The 13,837-nt window shown below is 41.4% G+C and overlaps 1 protein-coding gene across 1 annotated transcript; it reads left to right on the top strand.

Moving 5' to 3' along the window:
• The first annotated feature begins 1,317 nt into the window (after window positions 1–1,317).
• On the top strand, window positions 1,318–12,537 carry LOC139967693 (sulfotransferase 1B1-like). The gene is made up of 7 exons (XM_071971702.1): window positions 1,318–1,583; window positions 2,189–2,364; window positions 9,702–9,931; window positions 10,449–10,578; window positions 10,697–10,791; window positions 11,553–11,742; window positions 12,203–12,537. Exons 2-7 carry the CDS (start codon window positions 2,193–2,195, stop codon window positions 12,310–12,312), a joined length of 927 nt encoding a protein of 308 aa, XP_071827803.1. The 5' UTR covers window positions 1,318–1,583; window positions 2,189–2,192; the 3' UTR covers window positions 12,313–12,537.
• Window positions 12,538–13,837: the final 1,300 nt, after the last annotated feature.

The following is a 13,837-nucleotide window of genomic DNA, read 5'->3' as shown; positions in this document are numbered from 1 at the left end:
TGGATTGTTTCGATTTGATTTTGAAATGTAGAGAAAGAATATCTTTTGTTCTTGAATTCCTCTCACCCCACATTCACCAACGCTACCTGGCACTCAAATTGCCCATGAATTAGCTATGGTGCAGATTCAATTCTCCCTCTCCTTGGCCATCATTTGATATTATTGCAACTGTTTAACAGTGAATGTACTACAATTTGTCATTTTAATAGCAGAAACTATCAATTTTTGTTTAGAAAGAAATTATACCACTTATGTGGAGAGAAAAGGTAAACCGTAGAAAGAAACCTATATTGGAGGAGTTTTTTTTGGGGGGGGGGGCAGCCGTCAGGTGCCCAACTCATGTATACTTCTGTGGGGGATAGGTTTGAGTGGGGGGGGCAGGGTTATCTCCCAGAATAACATCTAACAGATGGAATATGAAAAATTACAGTAGCCTACATAATTATATAACACTATATATGGGATACAACCTAAACAGTCAAGCATGCTTCAACATTGTTTCAAAGGTTGACACTAGAGTAACATAATGCAACCTCTTTACATATTAATTGATGGCATTGATTTCATACTGACATACTGACATTCTACCTTGGAGAGAAGGAGGTCACATTGCGACAAGCCTGTGATTTGTAGGAGGGTGGACCACAAAATCACCTCGAATCAAAGCGATACGAAAAAATTAAACCTTTGCGCATTTTGCATACCAAAAATCCAGGTATTTGAATGGGTTTTTTTTTTACACTTTAAATGCCATTATTTTTGAGGTTATTACAAAATGGCAGCAAATTTCCCCTCCAGGCACCCCAGCTTCTAAACCCATGATGGAAATGTACTAGCTGTAGTCGCGTAGCCAAGGGGGGGGGGACGAAGGAGGCGACCGCCCCCCCCCCCTTGAGCATATTGTTTTTGTACGTTTTATGATATCGCTAGTAATTTCAAATAGAAAATGCTTAGATGCAACTTGCAAGGCCTGGGAAGTGCCATTTCCAGCGATCTGGGAGACATTTTCGGCCAGAATGCCGAATCTGCGGCTCTGATAATTTGCCTACAGGTTCGCCCCTCCCTTGGCAAATTCCTCGCTACGCGCCTGACCTGACTAGCTGCCACTCCAAGTGTCTCTCTCAGAAGCCGAAACTCAAACGATTACGTAATTTGACAAAGTCGATTGGATTGCATTATATCACCTCTGCAACGATGGTTAACGCATCATGAAAAGTACAGCAAAAAATGTTGAGGTCGCATAGTAATACACGTATGCATTCCCTGAGTGTTTCAACTTTGTATACAATGGTTTTACCAGACACGTACAGCAAGGAGGATGACTCGGCGTTATTATTCGCAATCCGCTTTCTGTGTCTTTTTTAAATGTTACGTAATGGCTGTCGTTTAATCAGTTTACATCAAAAACAGATAACAAATCGCAACGTATATTATGTATACGTGGAGTTTTTTAATGAGCGAAACAGCACTGAGTTTTCAACAGTACTATTCAGGGAAAGCAAATAGCTCACTGCCAGCCACATATTATTTGAAAGGATACTTCTCTCCGATTGTAATATAATTTAACACCAACTTTTGCACAGGTCAGTTTCTATTAAGTTCAATTCTCTCACGGTATGTTGTTCTCTGTTTCTTTCAAGATTTTTGTTTTGTTTGTTTGTAACAAACTCGTGTAGGCTGTAGTTATCATTTGTACAGAAACTATACGGTGTAGGCATATACATAATTTCTTTCTTTTGTATCTACATTGCAGTTCGACGTGTTAAACCAACAAGCCGCTTCTTAAGAACATTCCATTTTCAAAATTATATGATATTTTTAAGTAAAACATTATTTTTAATCTTGTCGCGGGAATTGATCTTTGCAAAATATGTCTTAATTCTTCTGTACATGATTTTATTGAGCGAAACAGCCTTGTAACAGAATGAGCAGGGACTCGTTGGTAATAGTGAGATGACAGAAAATACCCCGGGTCCAAATGTTTGGGAAAAAACAACTCAACGACCACTAATTTAAACTGAAAGCTTCCAGCAATTTATTTTTAGCATGCTAAAATATACCGATGAGTAAATGGTATTAAGTCGTTATAGACTGTATCCGACGCAGCGGTCAGCTCAAGATCATAATTTACTAAACGTACAGTATATAGAAGTGTATCTACAAATGCTTTTTAAATCATCTCTAAAAGAATCATGGAGCCGCCTAAACAAAAAGGACCCCCAACGCCGAAGATGATGTTTGAAATGAGGCGGGAACTCGAGGGAACTACATTTCCTCCTTTTATTCAACCACACTGCTTGGCAAACGTGAAGAACTTTGAAGTTAGAGAAGATGACGTTGTACTAGCAACGTACCCAAAATGCGGTAAGTGATGAATTAATGTTAATAATACAACTAAACAGTTCATCATCAGTTTTTCCTTTTTCGTACAAGTTATTTGACAATCTATGAAGAATGTCATCTTGTTAGGGTAACGATATTCGTATTTTGATGGCGCTAATCAGTGGCGTAGGAAGGTACTTTTGAGTGGGGGGGGGCTGAAGACTGATGGCCGGCCTGGGGGAGGGGTCTAAGGGGAGGGGGTGTCCCCCTCCCCTTTGGAATTTTTTGCATTTCCAGGTAGCCTCAGATGCAATTTGGTGCAATATAGCACACTTCAACACCCACTCCATTTTGTAAACTTAATTTTGTATTTTCACCAGGCCTTAGATTCAATTTGGTGCTCCAAATGAGATTTTTTTTCTCATTTGGAAATGAAAAAGGAGTTTTCTGACTTGCGAAGCGGGGGGGGGGGGGGCGGAATGATACTTCCGCCCCACATTTTTCACTGGGGGGCTGGCCCCCCCAGTCCCCCGGTTCCTACGCCCTTGGCGCTAATGCTCTCTCAGTTTGATATATGTATGCTCTTTTCAGATACACACAGTACACGATTATCAGTTAAAGTTGTTATTTCTCTAGTACTTTTAACTTTTTGAGAAATGAACCTTAAAAGTGTGTGAAGACTCGCGCATAAAGAAACGTCTCATGCCGTTAATCTGACCTAGTTTCGAATGAGGTGTAACAGAAGTGTTAGACACCACCATCGATCCCAGAAAATACACACACAGCTTGCATGCTACCGTCGGTAATTAGACACTAGTGTACAGTCAATACATATAGCTACGGTCAATACCCACAACATAGTGTACATAGCATGCAGCGATGGACATCTCAGGTCTATAGATAAAAGATAACAATGTATCACGTTTCATTACTGTCTGCATTTTGTAGCGACAAGAAGAAAACTTCACTTGCAAGCAACGGAAAGTTAACTTTTTCAGAACGCGGCACGCGGTTTGGGGCGAGTCTTCAATGCCTTTAAAAGTCTGGTGTCCATCAATAAAAGTGGCTGGACTAGTTAGTCTATCACACCACGGAGGTCCAAGGTCACACAGACCAACTTCGGTTCCTCAGATGCTACTTCAAACTCAATTGGTACGCATACAGTGGCGGATCCAGGATTTCGCCGAAGGGGGGGGGGGCCAGATGGGAAGTGCCTAATCGTCGTCCTGGGGGAGGGGTCTAAGGGGAGTGGGTGCCCCCCTCCCCTTTGGAAAATTTCACAAAATATGGAGGTCCTCGGTGCAATCTGGTGCTACTTTTCGTGAAAGTTTGGAGTAAAATTTATTTCCAATAAATCATGTATTCATGGTTTGCCGGGCATATATTTGCAATTTCGAGCAATGAGCTAGGATTTACGTCTTTGGGGAGTAGGTGGTGATGCAAACTACTTTTTACCAGGCTACTCCAGGCCATTTAATCTTGGATGCCCCCTTCCAGATGGAGACTATTAATGCAGTCAGAGTGCCCCTCTCACCTTCACTTTATCAGAATGATGGTGTACTCTTTTTGCAAATTAATTTTACAAAAAATTACACGCACAGTGGCGTAGCTAGGATTTTTTGAGTGGGGGGCCATGGGGGGCTGTTCTTTCTTGTAGGGGGGGCCGGAGGTTACTATCTAAGCGGAGCGCCACCTTGGTTGGCGCGGAGCGTACAGAGAAAATTTGAGATTTCAGCACCCCCCAGATCGCAGGAGATGGCACCTGTGAGGCAAAATAACAACCAAAAAGATGTGCAACTTTGGTGACAGAAATGCAAAAAAAGTTTTTTCTCTTTCATGCTGACTGGCCTTGCCAACTCAGCCGGACTTTTAACTTGAGGGAAGTTGGCATCATTTGTCGTTTCCAGCTGTCAAGGCCCTTCTCCCAACTCAAACCCCTGTGGGCTACCGGTAGATTTGCAGGATATGCCCACATGTGGACTTAAATAGCATTAGAGGAAAGGGATGGAAGACTAACACGCATCGATGTTTCGGTAATGGTCCACATTGGTGGCTCGGTGCTAATTAGGCCATTTATTGGGTTTCTTGATGCAGCTGTCATTAGAATCTGGCTTTTTGTGCCAATCGATGACCGATAACATGTATTGGCATGTAAATTTCTTCTTCATATATCTAGCAACACTCTAAAAACAAATGAGTGGATTTCATTCCATTGGAGTGATCACTCGGCGCATTTCAAATTAAGAGTGAAATTCAACTCTATTGGAGTTAACCCTCACTCCTAATATGAGTGAATATAGCTCTATTAGGAGTTAAGATTTACTCCAATGGAGTGGAAATTCACTCTTATACCGGAATGTGCTCAGTGATCACTCCCATGGAGTGAAATTCACCTATGTTTTTATCAGTACAGTACAGTGCATATCATCATAGACGTACTTACGTACGTAGTACGTACGTTCGTATATCAGACGCAATCGATACCCACGATACGATACGGTCCTGGAGAAACTATTTCCACTCATCATTTTTAAGGCGATACAGTAGTGAGTATTGAACAGGCACAGCCGCATGTTTGCAGGAATTTCAGAATTCCCAATATTTTATATCTCTACCAGTAGTGAAAATCATGTTTCGACAGTTTCGCGGGCATAATGGGGGGGGGGGGTCTGACTGGTCCAGCCGCGCCTGAACGTAAGACTATCTAAGCGGAGCGCCATCATCGGTTGGCGCGGAGCGTACAAGAAAATTTTTGGCTTTACAAACCCCCTCAGATGGCCGGAAACGGCACTTCCCGAGTATTCTAAGCAGCATGTACCTAGCCTGGAAATATGGATCTCATGTCTGCAATTTCTCAATTGATGAGAAAAAAACAATCTATGAAATATGGTATTACATATCAGATGAATTGAGATGATACAAAAATCATAATGCCTTTAGCCCCCAATCTCCTCCCGTTCCGTCACCACTGTTTGATGCAGAGCCGGATCCAGGATTCTGGAAGGGTGAGGGGTTTGCTCATGAAAAATTCGTTAGCGCATCCTAGCAGCCTACCGCTCTGTAACCTCACCGCCCAAAAAAATTCGAACACCACCTCAATTTTGAAACTTTTCGGTCTGAAAATTGAGATCGTTAGGGCATTTTTGGCACCTGTAGCACGCGTGCACACTATAGTTCATTTGACGGAAAAGACACACCTGGATGACTTGTGAGGATAACCGCTTTTCTGACGTCCTACATGTTTAAAATTGGCGTTTAATTTAATTATTTTTTCTCTCTCTTTTTTTTTCTCTCTTTTTTTTTCTCTCTTTTTTTTTCACTCTTTTTTTGGGCCAAGAGCAGGGGGTCCGGATCCCCCCCCCCCTGGATCCGCGCCTGCATATATTCATTTGACTCGAGGGAATATATGAAAACCTGATACCTCGGCTCAGTACAAACGGAGCCAATCTTTTGATAGATTGTTGCGCTAGGTGGAAGCACTGGACATATTTTCAGCAGATATCGATATCGCGCAGCACAACAAGGTTCGTGGTATATGGCGCAATCGTCGCATCGTACGGAGAGCCAAACGTTCCATAAATGTCGAAAAAGAAAGTGAAGTGTCCAAGTTAATATATATATGTCCAAATCGATATCAACATGTTACAATTCGATATCAGCATGTTACAATTCCATATGAACATGTCGAAACAAAATACAATATGCCATTGCGTCTATCAACATGTCAAATTCAACATCAGCATGTCGAAAACTTGTAACAGCATGCCATTACTACATTGGTCATGTCAACATGCTATATTTACGTCGTGCTATAATTTTGGCACTTCGGCGCGCGCCAACGTTTCGTATATGTCGAGATTTATTTCAGTATGTCCAAAACTTGTGTCAGCATGGTGAGCGAAGAGTGAGCGAAGAGTTGGTGAGCGAAGAGTTGCCATGACAACGTTGCACATGGTTCGTGTCGTTCACACGGTACTATGGTTGAATCATGGAGCTATAAACAGAAGGAGAAAACCCACTTTGAAGTTTCATTGTAACCGACAAAATTTGATCGCCATAAGTAAACATGCCTCAGGGCACAAACACGGGTAAAGCCATCATCAGCTATTACGTAATCCTAGTACAAAGGTCATTTCGTATATAGCGTCCCTCACAACATAACAACAGACACTCCGATCCTAACGTATATGTAATTGAAATAGTATACACAGTACTCATATATGTTACGTTACGCATACCTGTAAGAATTTCGATCGGAATATATCTTTCATTTCTCACCGAATCATGCGAAGATTCGTATTTAATAATTAATTGTTTATCTCAGCATATATTTCATCGCAATATATGAACAAGTAATGGCGAAATAGGTACTTTTAGTCAAGTGTAAGGGGCTTTATTATCTTGCCCATATACTTTATACTTGTTATCTTTATTTTTGGTGGTGAGCAACATTTTTCAGGGGAGGAGGATGCCCCTTATACCCTCCCCAGGACGTTGTTCCACCGCTTAGTGCCTGAAAATGGGGACAGAAGTTTGACTTTGCCCCCCACCCCATACCAGAAACCTGGCTATGTCCCTGGTACTGTATTAATCAAAGAAAACATTTATGCAAAAGATTTTGAAAAATCTATAGAACATTAACTCATTATTACAATTTACCAGTTCCACGAAAAAAAAATTCTGTTACTTCACATGGAAATGTACTGAAAAATTGTTCCATACATAAAGTGAAAAAGTTAGACAGTATGTCCAAAACTTGTGTCAGCATGTTGAGAGAAGGAAATAAAATATTCAAGCCAAAGGGATCACGTTGATGACTTTGTGCGAGATAATATTTGCCGGACCTTTGCACACCATCCCACGTACCATCAGAGTAAGAATTTGCGTTGAGTTAATATTATGAACAAAGTCGGCCTGGACGTTCGGCATCGATACCGACAAGGGTGAGGAGTTGACAGGCTAGTTAACTATACCACAAAACTGCTAATTTCCAGTTCCATCGATGCTAAATACACCGTACACATCCGTTCTCTGGTCAGTCTGTTCCCCTGTTCTCAAATTACAATTTCAGCATAGGCTACATTCAAATTTGCCGATAAACACGCCGCCACATGCCTTGTTGATCCATTCGTGAGTCATTGGACGCGGACACTAACAGTAACATGGTAATAAATTAAAAGTTTGTAAGAATATTCTTGGGGAAATTTCACTAGGCCCCTTTCTCCCTTTGATCCAGTCCGTGCTCTGTCTTTGGGATTTACTTCAACTAAGTTCTACTTCTATTTAGCCTATGCTAAGTTAGGCAATGCCTAGACTAAGGCTAAAGTTAGGGTATACATACTCTTATTTCTAACGTTGCCTCTAGACGAGTTCGGAGGCGTGGTGCTATCGAAAGCTGGTTTTCTCTGACGCATTGGTTTATTTCTCCAACCAAACGCGGTATGGAAGAAAAAGTTTCTTGCAAAACATTCATTATGAATGATTATATTAAATGAACTGCTTTGTTTGGACAAAGCTTTGGCGCGACTAATACGAATAAGGGCTTGAAGATATTCTCAATGGTATATTTTCCACCTACTGCAGCAGTTTAAAACGTATTGTAACGCCGCCAACGTCTGGTAGTGTAAAACCTGTCTCGAAACCAACTGGAGGAGGGTAGGGGAGGTAGATGGGGGACGGGTACAGATTAACTCTAAATCAGGAGGCAGACACCAGAGTTGTATGTTTAATAAAAGTATAATTTCTCATCTCGTTCTACATCTACAGCGTATAATACACAATATTAACATTTGCCCAATATAACGTACTGGGGTCGGGCACAACCCAAGGATACGCAGGCATAACACTCGGGCTGCGCAAGGGTCGGGCAGTCTAAACGTCGGCAATCCACCGGTGTCGGGCAGCACAGGCTTCGGGCATTCCGCTTGACTTGGGCAGGGCAGGTGTCGGGCAATCCGCTGGACTCGGGCAGCGCAGGTGTCGGGCACTCTAAAATGCCTAAACACATTTGTTTGGACTTAGGCAAATATCAAAGGCTTTACCACGAGCCGCCGGAAGGAAAGTTCCTCGTCTTGCACTCTACCGACTCTCTGACTCACTCATTTACGAAAGAACCCTTCATTAAAATACCCCGGAAATAACCCCCCGTATACACACGTCCGTACATAAACTGTAAAAAAAGGCTTAGACCAATCATGGACTACCTGTATATAACTACGATGAGTTGCGACCAATGGGATCGACTCACACACCCACCGCCGTGCCTGCCTATGCCAGTCACGGGAATACATCGATATAGCAAAATTACGTAATCAGTTCCTGTTCCTGTTTCGGATAAACATCTCTCGTTACCTCCGCGGAGCGCAACAGATGTAACCCCTGAGGGAACGAAACGTATCTCACTAAGGAAAAGTCGTAGCTTTCCGCTACAGTATATTCAACCATAGTACCGTGTGAACGACGCGAACCATGTGCAACGTTGTCATGGCAATACTTCACTATTCTTCGCTCACCATGCTGACACAAGTTTTGGACATACTGAAATAAATCTCGACATATACGAAACGTTGGCGCGCGCCGAAGTGCCAAAATTATAGCACGACGTAAATATAGCATGTTGACATGACCAATGTAGTAATGGCATGCTGTTACAAGTTTTCGACATGCTGATGTTGAATTTGACATGTTGATAGACGCAATGGCATATTGTATTTTGTTTCGACATGTTCATATGGAATTGTAACATGCTGATATCGAATTGTAACATGTTGATATCGATTTGGACATATATATATTAACTTGGACACTTCACTTTCTTTTTCGACATTTATGGAACGTTTGGCTCTCCGTAGCATCGACCATTGCCATGCCATGCTGTGTGACCATTCTCATGATTACTACAGATATTGTATTTTCTTATTCTGCCAGATGCAGACGAGATAATTGTGTAACTCTATTTCCCAAATTATTGAACAAACAATATAAGTGAATCGCACTTATTTTTATTTTTTTACAACATTTTTTTTTACCCCATTCCCAGTGGGGGCCAACCTATTTCATGGGGGCCTCGGCCCCCAGGCCCCCCGTAGCTACGCCACTGATCACGCATGGGGTCCTTTCCCTCGAACGCGGTAAAAAAAAAAAAATCAGGATTTTCAAAAAGGGGGGCCCGGGCCCCCGGGCCCCCCCTGGATCCGCCCCTGGCATAATAAGGTTTTCTACGTAGTGCCCACATCAATTAATACTGCATGTGGTTGTGTCCCACATTTCACACTCTCATATCGCAGTTGGTTTCTTTTAATTTTATGTTTGTAAATTTATGTACAAATGTCATAACATTGACTTCAACGTTTGTATTTGAATCAATTTATCCAACTCAGGTACCCATTGGATGATGGAGGTCATACAGCTGATAAAGACCGATGGTCACGTCGACCAGATAGAGAGGGAAAATGATAGGAGAGCTATAGGTTGCATAGAGTTTACGATATTTCCCGAGATGAAGGAAGCTATTGTTGACGTCGTCGACAAGAAACCTTCTCCTAGGATGTATGGCACTCATCTACCAGCAACACTTTTACCTGCTCAAATTTGGACTAAAAAACCAAAGGTGATTTCCATGTACATCATAACCATTTTCAAACCTAATGTGGTAGTCTGAAATCGGCCAATACATGGGAGTGATCATCTAAATAGCTGGAAAACCCGGGGGATGTGGGAGGGGGGGGGGGCAAGAGTATGTTTATATACTCCTTACTTGTCTAAGTAGGGATGTGCTCTTCATCAATGTTGGATCATTCGGCTGATCCTTTGCATTCAATGTGGGACAAAGAGAGTTCCACTTATTCTAATGATTAAGTTTTCATTGTAATTTACGTTATCCTTCGAATTTACGATTACATTTCTTGAACTGAGTGAATGTAGGATTTCGTGGAATAAGTAGCCATTTCGCCATAAATTTTGACATTATCATACGAGTCAAAACTTCGACAGTGTGTTAGGAAATTTGACATTACAACCATGACTACATGAAACCTTACACTATACTAAGTTTTTTTTAACCAAAACACAGATATATCTATGAAAATAACACCACCTTTGTTGGATCAACTTTACTCTCTATACAGGTGGTCTACGTCACCAGGAATCCGAAGGATGCTGCCAATTCGTTTTACAATTTTATGAATGCTGATTCGAAAACTCAAGATGATCGCATCGGTTGGGATGAATTTTGCTCCGTGTTTATGTCAGAAAAAGGTATATACCGATCTACTTTATAAAAGAATATGGATACTGAAAACATTGAGTACAATGATTTAGTATATTCAACATTATATCTGATGTATAATATTTGTGTCAATGCTTTCTCTTTCAGCCATATTTGGCAATTGGTTTGACCATACACTGAGCTACTGGAGTCATCGAGATGATGAGAATGTGTTTTTCATCACGTTTGAGGAGATGAAGAAGGTAACCTCCGCTCGACTTATCCCGTTTCGCCCTAAAACTGCTAGTATGTGTATTTAATTATGTTAACACCCTACAGGAGACTCAAATTCGGACAAATCAATTCTTTCAATCATGATAACTGGCATGAAAAAAACATTCAGACACTCACACCGAAGCATTTAGTTGTTTCAATCATGAATATTGTTTTTGTTGTCACGTCCTGACGAGAGTGGGATGGAGGGGGAGGGGCGGGGTTACAGCCACTGGTCGAGGGTCAGCTTTATTGCCCTGTGAAAATATCGAGCGTCCGGGAAAATATATGAACAGTGCAAAATGGGGGCCTGGTGAAATATATATCCCGGGAGCCTGAACTGTATCTCCACGGCCTGCTCGTCCAATGGTATCCGAAGGACGGAAAACACGGAGTGTTTGCTATACGGACAACGTCCGCAATCCACCACCTGATTTAGACTAATTAAACTATTGTTGATAGATTCACACATTGGGGTCGATTACCTAATTCCTCGAATACATTCCTGGTTATGTCACTATATAGGCTGTGAGCAAATTATCATGCTAGTTTTACCCCGAGTTTAATACAATACCTTTCCCCTTCTTTCTACATTCCCAATTGCCACGCTGATCTACACATCTCTGGTTATTTTTTGGGGGTATTTTTTTCTTTTGTTGGTTGATTAAAATTAATATCCTCTCTTGACTATTTTGCATCGTTTGTGTCTTAAATATATCACTTAAAACGAAATGTAACTTGTTCCGTGAAGGATATTCAGTCAGTCATCAGTCGCTTGGCAACGTTTTTGGAAGTCACCATTACACCAGAGGGAATGGAAAGAATTATTGAACATTCCAGCATGGAAGGGATGAAGAAGACGTATGCAAAAATAGAAAAGGAGCACGAACTCGGAGAGCTATTGACAAAGGCACACGGAAAATTGCCATTTCTAAAGAAAGGTAAATACTACCTATACTCAACTTGCAATAAGGTGGAGAAGTTGCAGTGGCGGCGCTACATGGGGGGGGGGGGGGGTCGGGGAGAGGCAGGGGGAGGGTATCCCCACAGATTTCCCCTTCTCTCCCCTATTGCCCCCCGATTAGATCTGCTACTTATCAAAAATATGTAGAACTAGACTAATCGTTAGTATAACAAACAGTTTCCAATGCAGTGCATTAATATGAAAACTTGTCAAATGATAGCAGCATCTGGCGTCTAAGTCACTTTACTTGTATTACACGTTAAGAGGTCTATACCCCTTCATACGGTCACACCCCCCCCCCCCATCCATGTACCCCTCTATGATGCGATGTTATACTCAGATACGTTGTTTGATCACATGATTCGCTAGTTCACTGACTCATTAACTAAGTTTTTATATATTTATTTATTTTTATGCTCTTTCGATCCATCTAACAGGTATTGTAGGCGGTTGGAAAGCACGGTTTACTGTGGCACAGAGCGAAGCGATGGACAAGGTGTTGAAAGAACGATTATCCGGGACAGGTCTAGAGCACCATTACAATTAGCAGAACTTTGGCTTCAAACCAATAAAAAGATTCGGTTAACAAATATCGATGTCGTTAACTTTTATATATTATTGATTCGTTATTCTGTTACGACTTCAACACCATGCAGTCAAAGCTGGTAAATCAATTTTATTTCTTATAATATTTAAAATGTTACATGAAAGGCGCATCAAATATAAATTGTATCTATTAAAGACTGGATACACCTCTATCGCTCTGTCTAGTTTTTGAGATTTGATTTTGCAGTATGTTATAACAGTTGCTTTCTTTTGTATAGTATAACACATGAAACAGTTTATGCAAGTTTCATTGTTCACGAAATTACCGTTATCGACCATATATTTTGATTTTGATTCAAATCCCATTTATTCATGTCAAATTTAGTGACTTAACAATTTTTTTGAATATTAAACGAACCGTTCTTGCTACAAAGGGATAGTTACAGTTACTCACAGTGGCCTAACCAGCGGTTAGGGGCGAGATGCCACAGTCAAATGTCTTGAACACCCCCCCCCCCGGTAGAGATGTCTGCAACCCCAACCCCCCGCCTGCCAAGCCCAAATGACATATGGTGGGCAAAAAACAAATATTGGACGAAAACTACAAAATGCATTTTAAGGCTCTGTTTAACCAGTTCGTGGTTGACGTTATCCGTAATTGCCGGAAATTCTCAAATACTTACCAAAACTTACAAATATTAAAACCTCTTATAACGGCTACTATAAAACTTCGGTATCATAAAAAATACAAAAAATATGCTCGAGGGGGGGGGGGGGGCGGTCTCCCCCTTCGCCCCCCTATTACTACGCGCCTGCGGTTAGAAATCTTGTAGGAAACAGGCCAAATGGAAAACCAGTGAACCCATATCGACGTGGATCATATATATGATTGTTCGTACTTACACTCATACACAAGAGATGTACATACATTATGATAATAATCATGGGTGACAACATGCTATAGCCTACGGTCACAGGTCACAGAAGCGACGAAGAGTCATCTACCTCATGCAGCATGTGCTGTATGAAATTTTAGCCACCGCCAAATATGATTTGGATAAATAATCTCACGCATTATTTTCTGTTTATAGCCACACAAAAAACTATGCCACCAAATATTGGGGGATATTAGATACTATATCCCCCACTCAAAATATTAGGGGAGAGGACTTGTCCACCCCGTCACCCCCCCCCCCATGATCGCCGCCCATGCGTGTGTTTATAATTTTGTACCATCATTATATATATCCACCGTCCGAAGTGAATCCGGTATTGTTACTTGGAAGCTGCATCATGATATTTTACGTTATTGCAACACCGCACGTGTGAACTCACACAGACTGATCAGTTGTTAGGAAAAGCCTAACCGAAATATCATTTCCGAAGACTACAGATTTAAGCTGATTAATTAATGTTCATTCATACTTAGTAAAGATTCCTAAATCCTATTGGTCCATTCAGGTCAGCTGACCGTGGTTAATCCTGTGAGTAACGCACGGTAAAATTACGGGGCATCACTTTAATAA

The sequence above is a fragment of the Apostichopus japonicus genome, chromosome 5, assembly GCF_037975245.1.
Source record: "Apostichopus japonicus isolate 1M-3 chromosome 5, ASM3797524v1, whole genome shotgun sequence".
Lineage (NCBI taxonomy): Eukaryota > Metazoa > Echinodermata > Holothuroidea > Aspidochirotida > Stichopodidae > Apostichopus > Apostichopus japonicus.
This window is presented reverse-complemented; position numbering and strand designations above follow the sequence as displayed.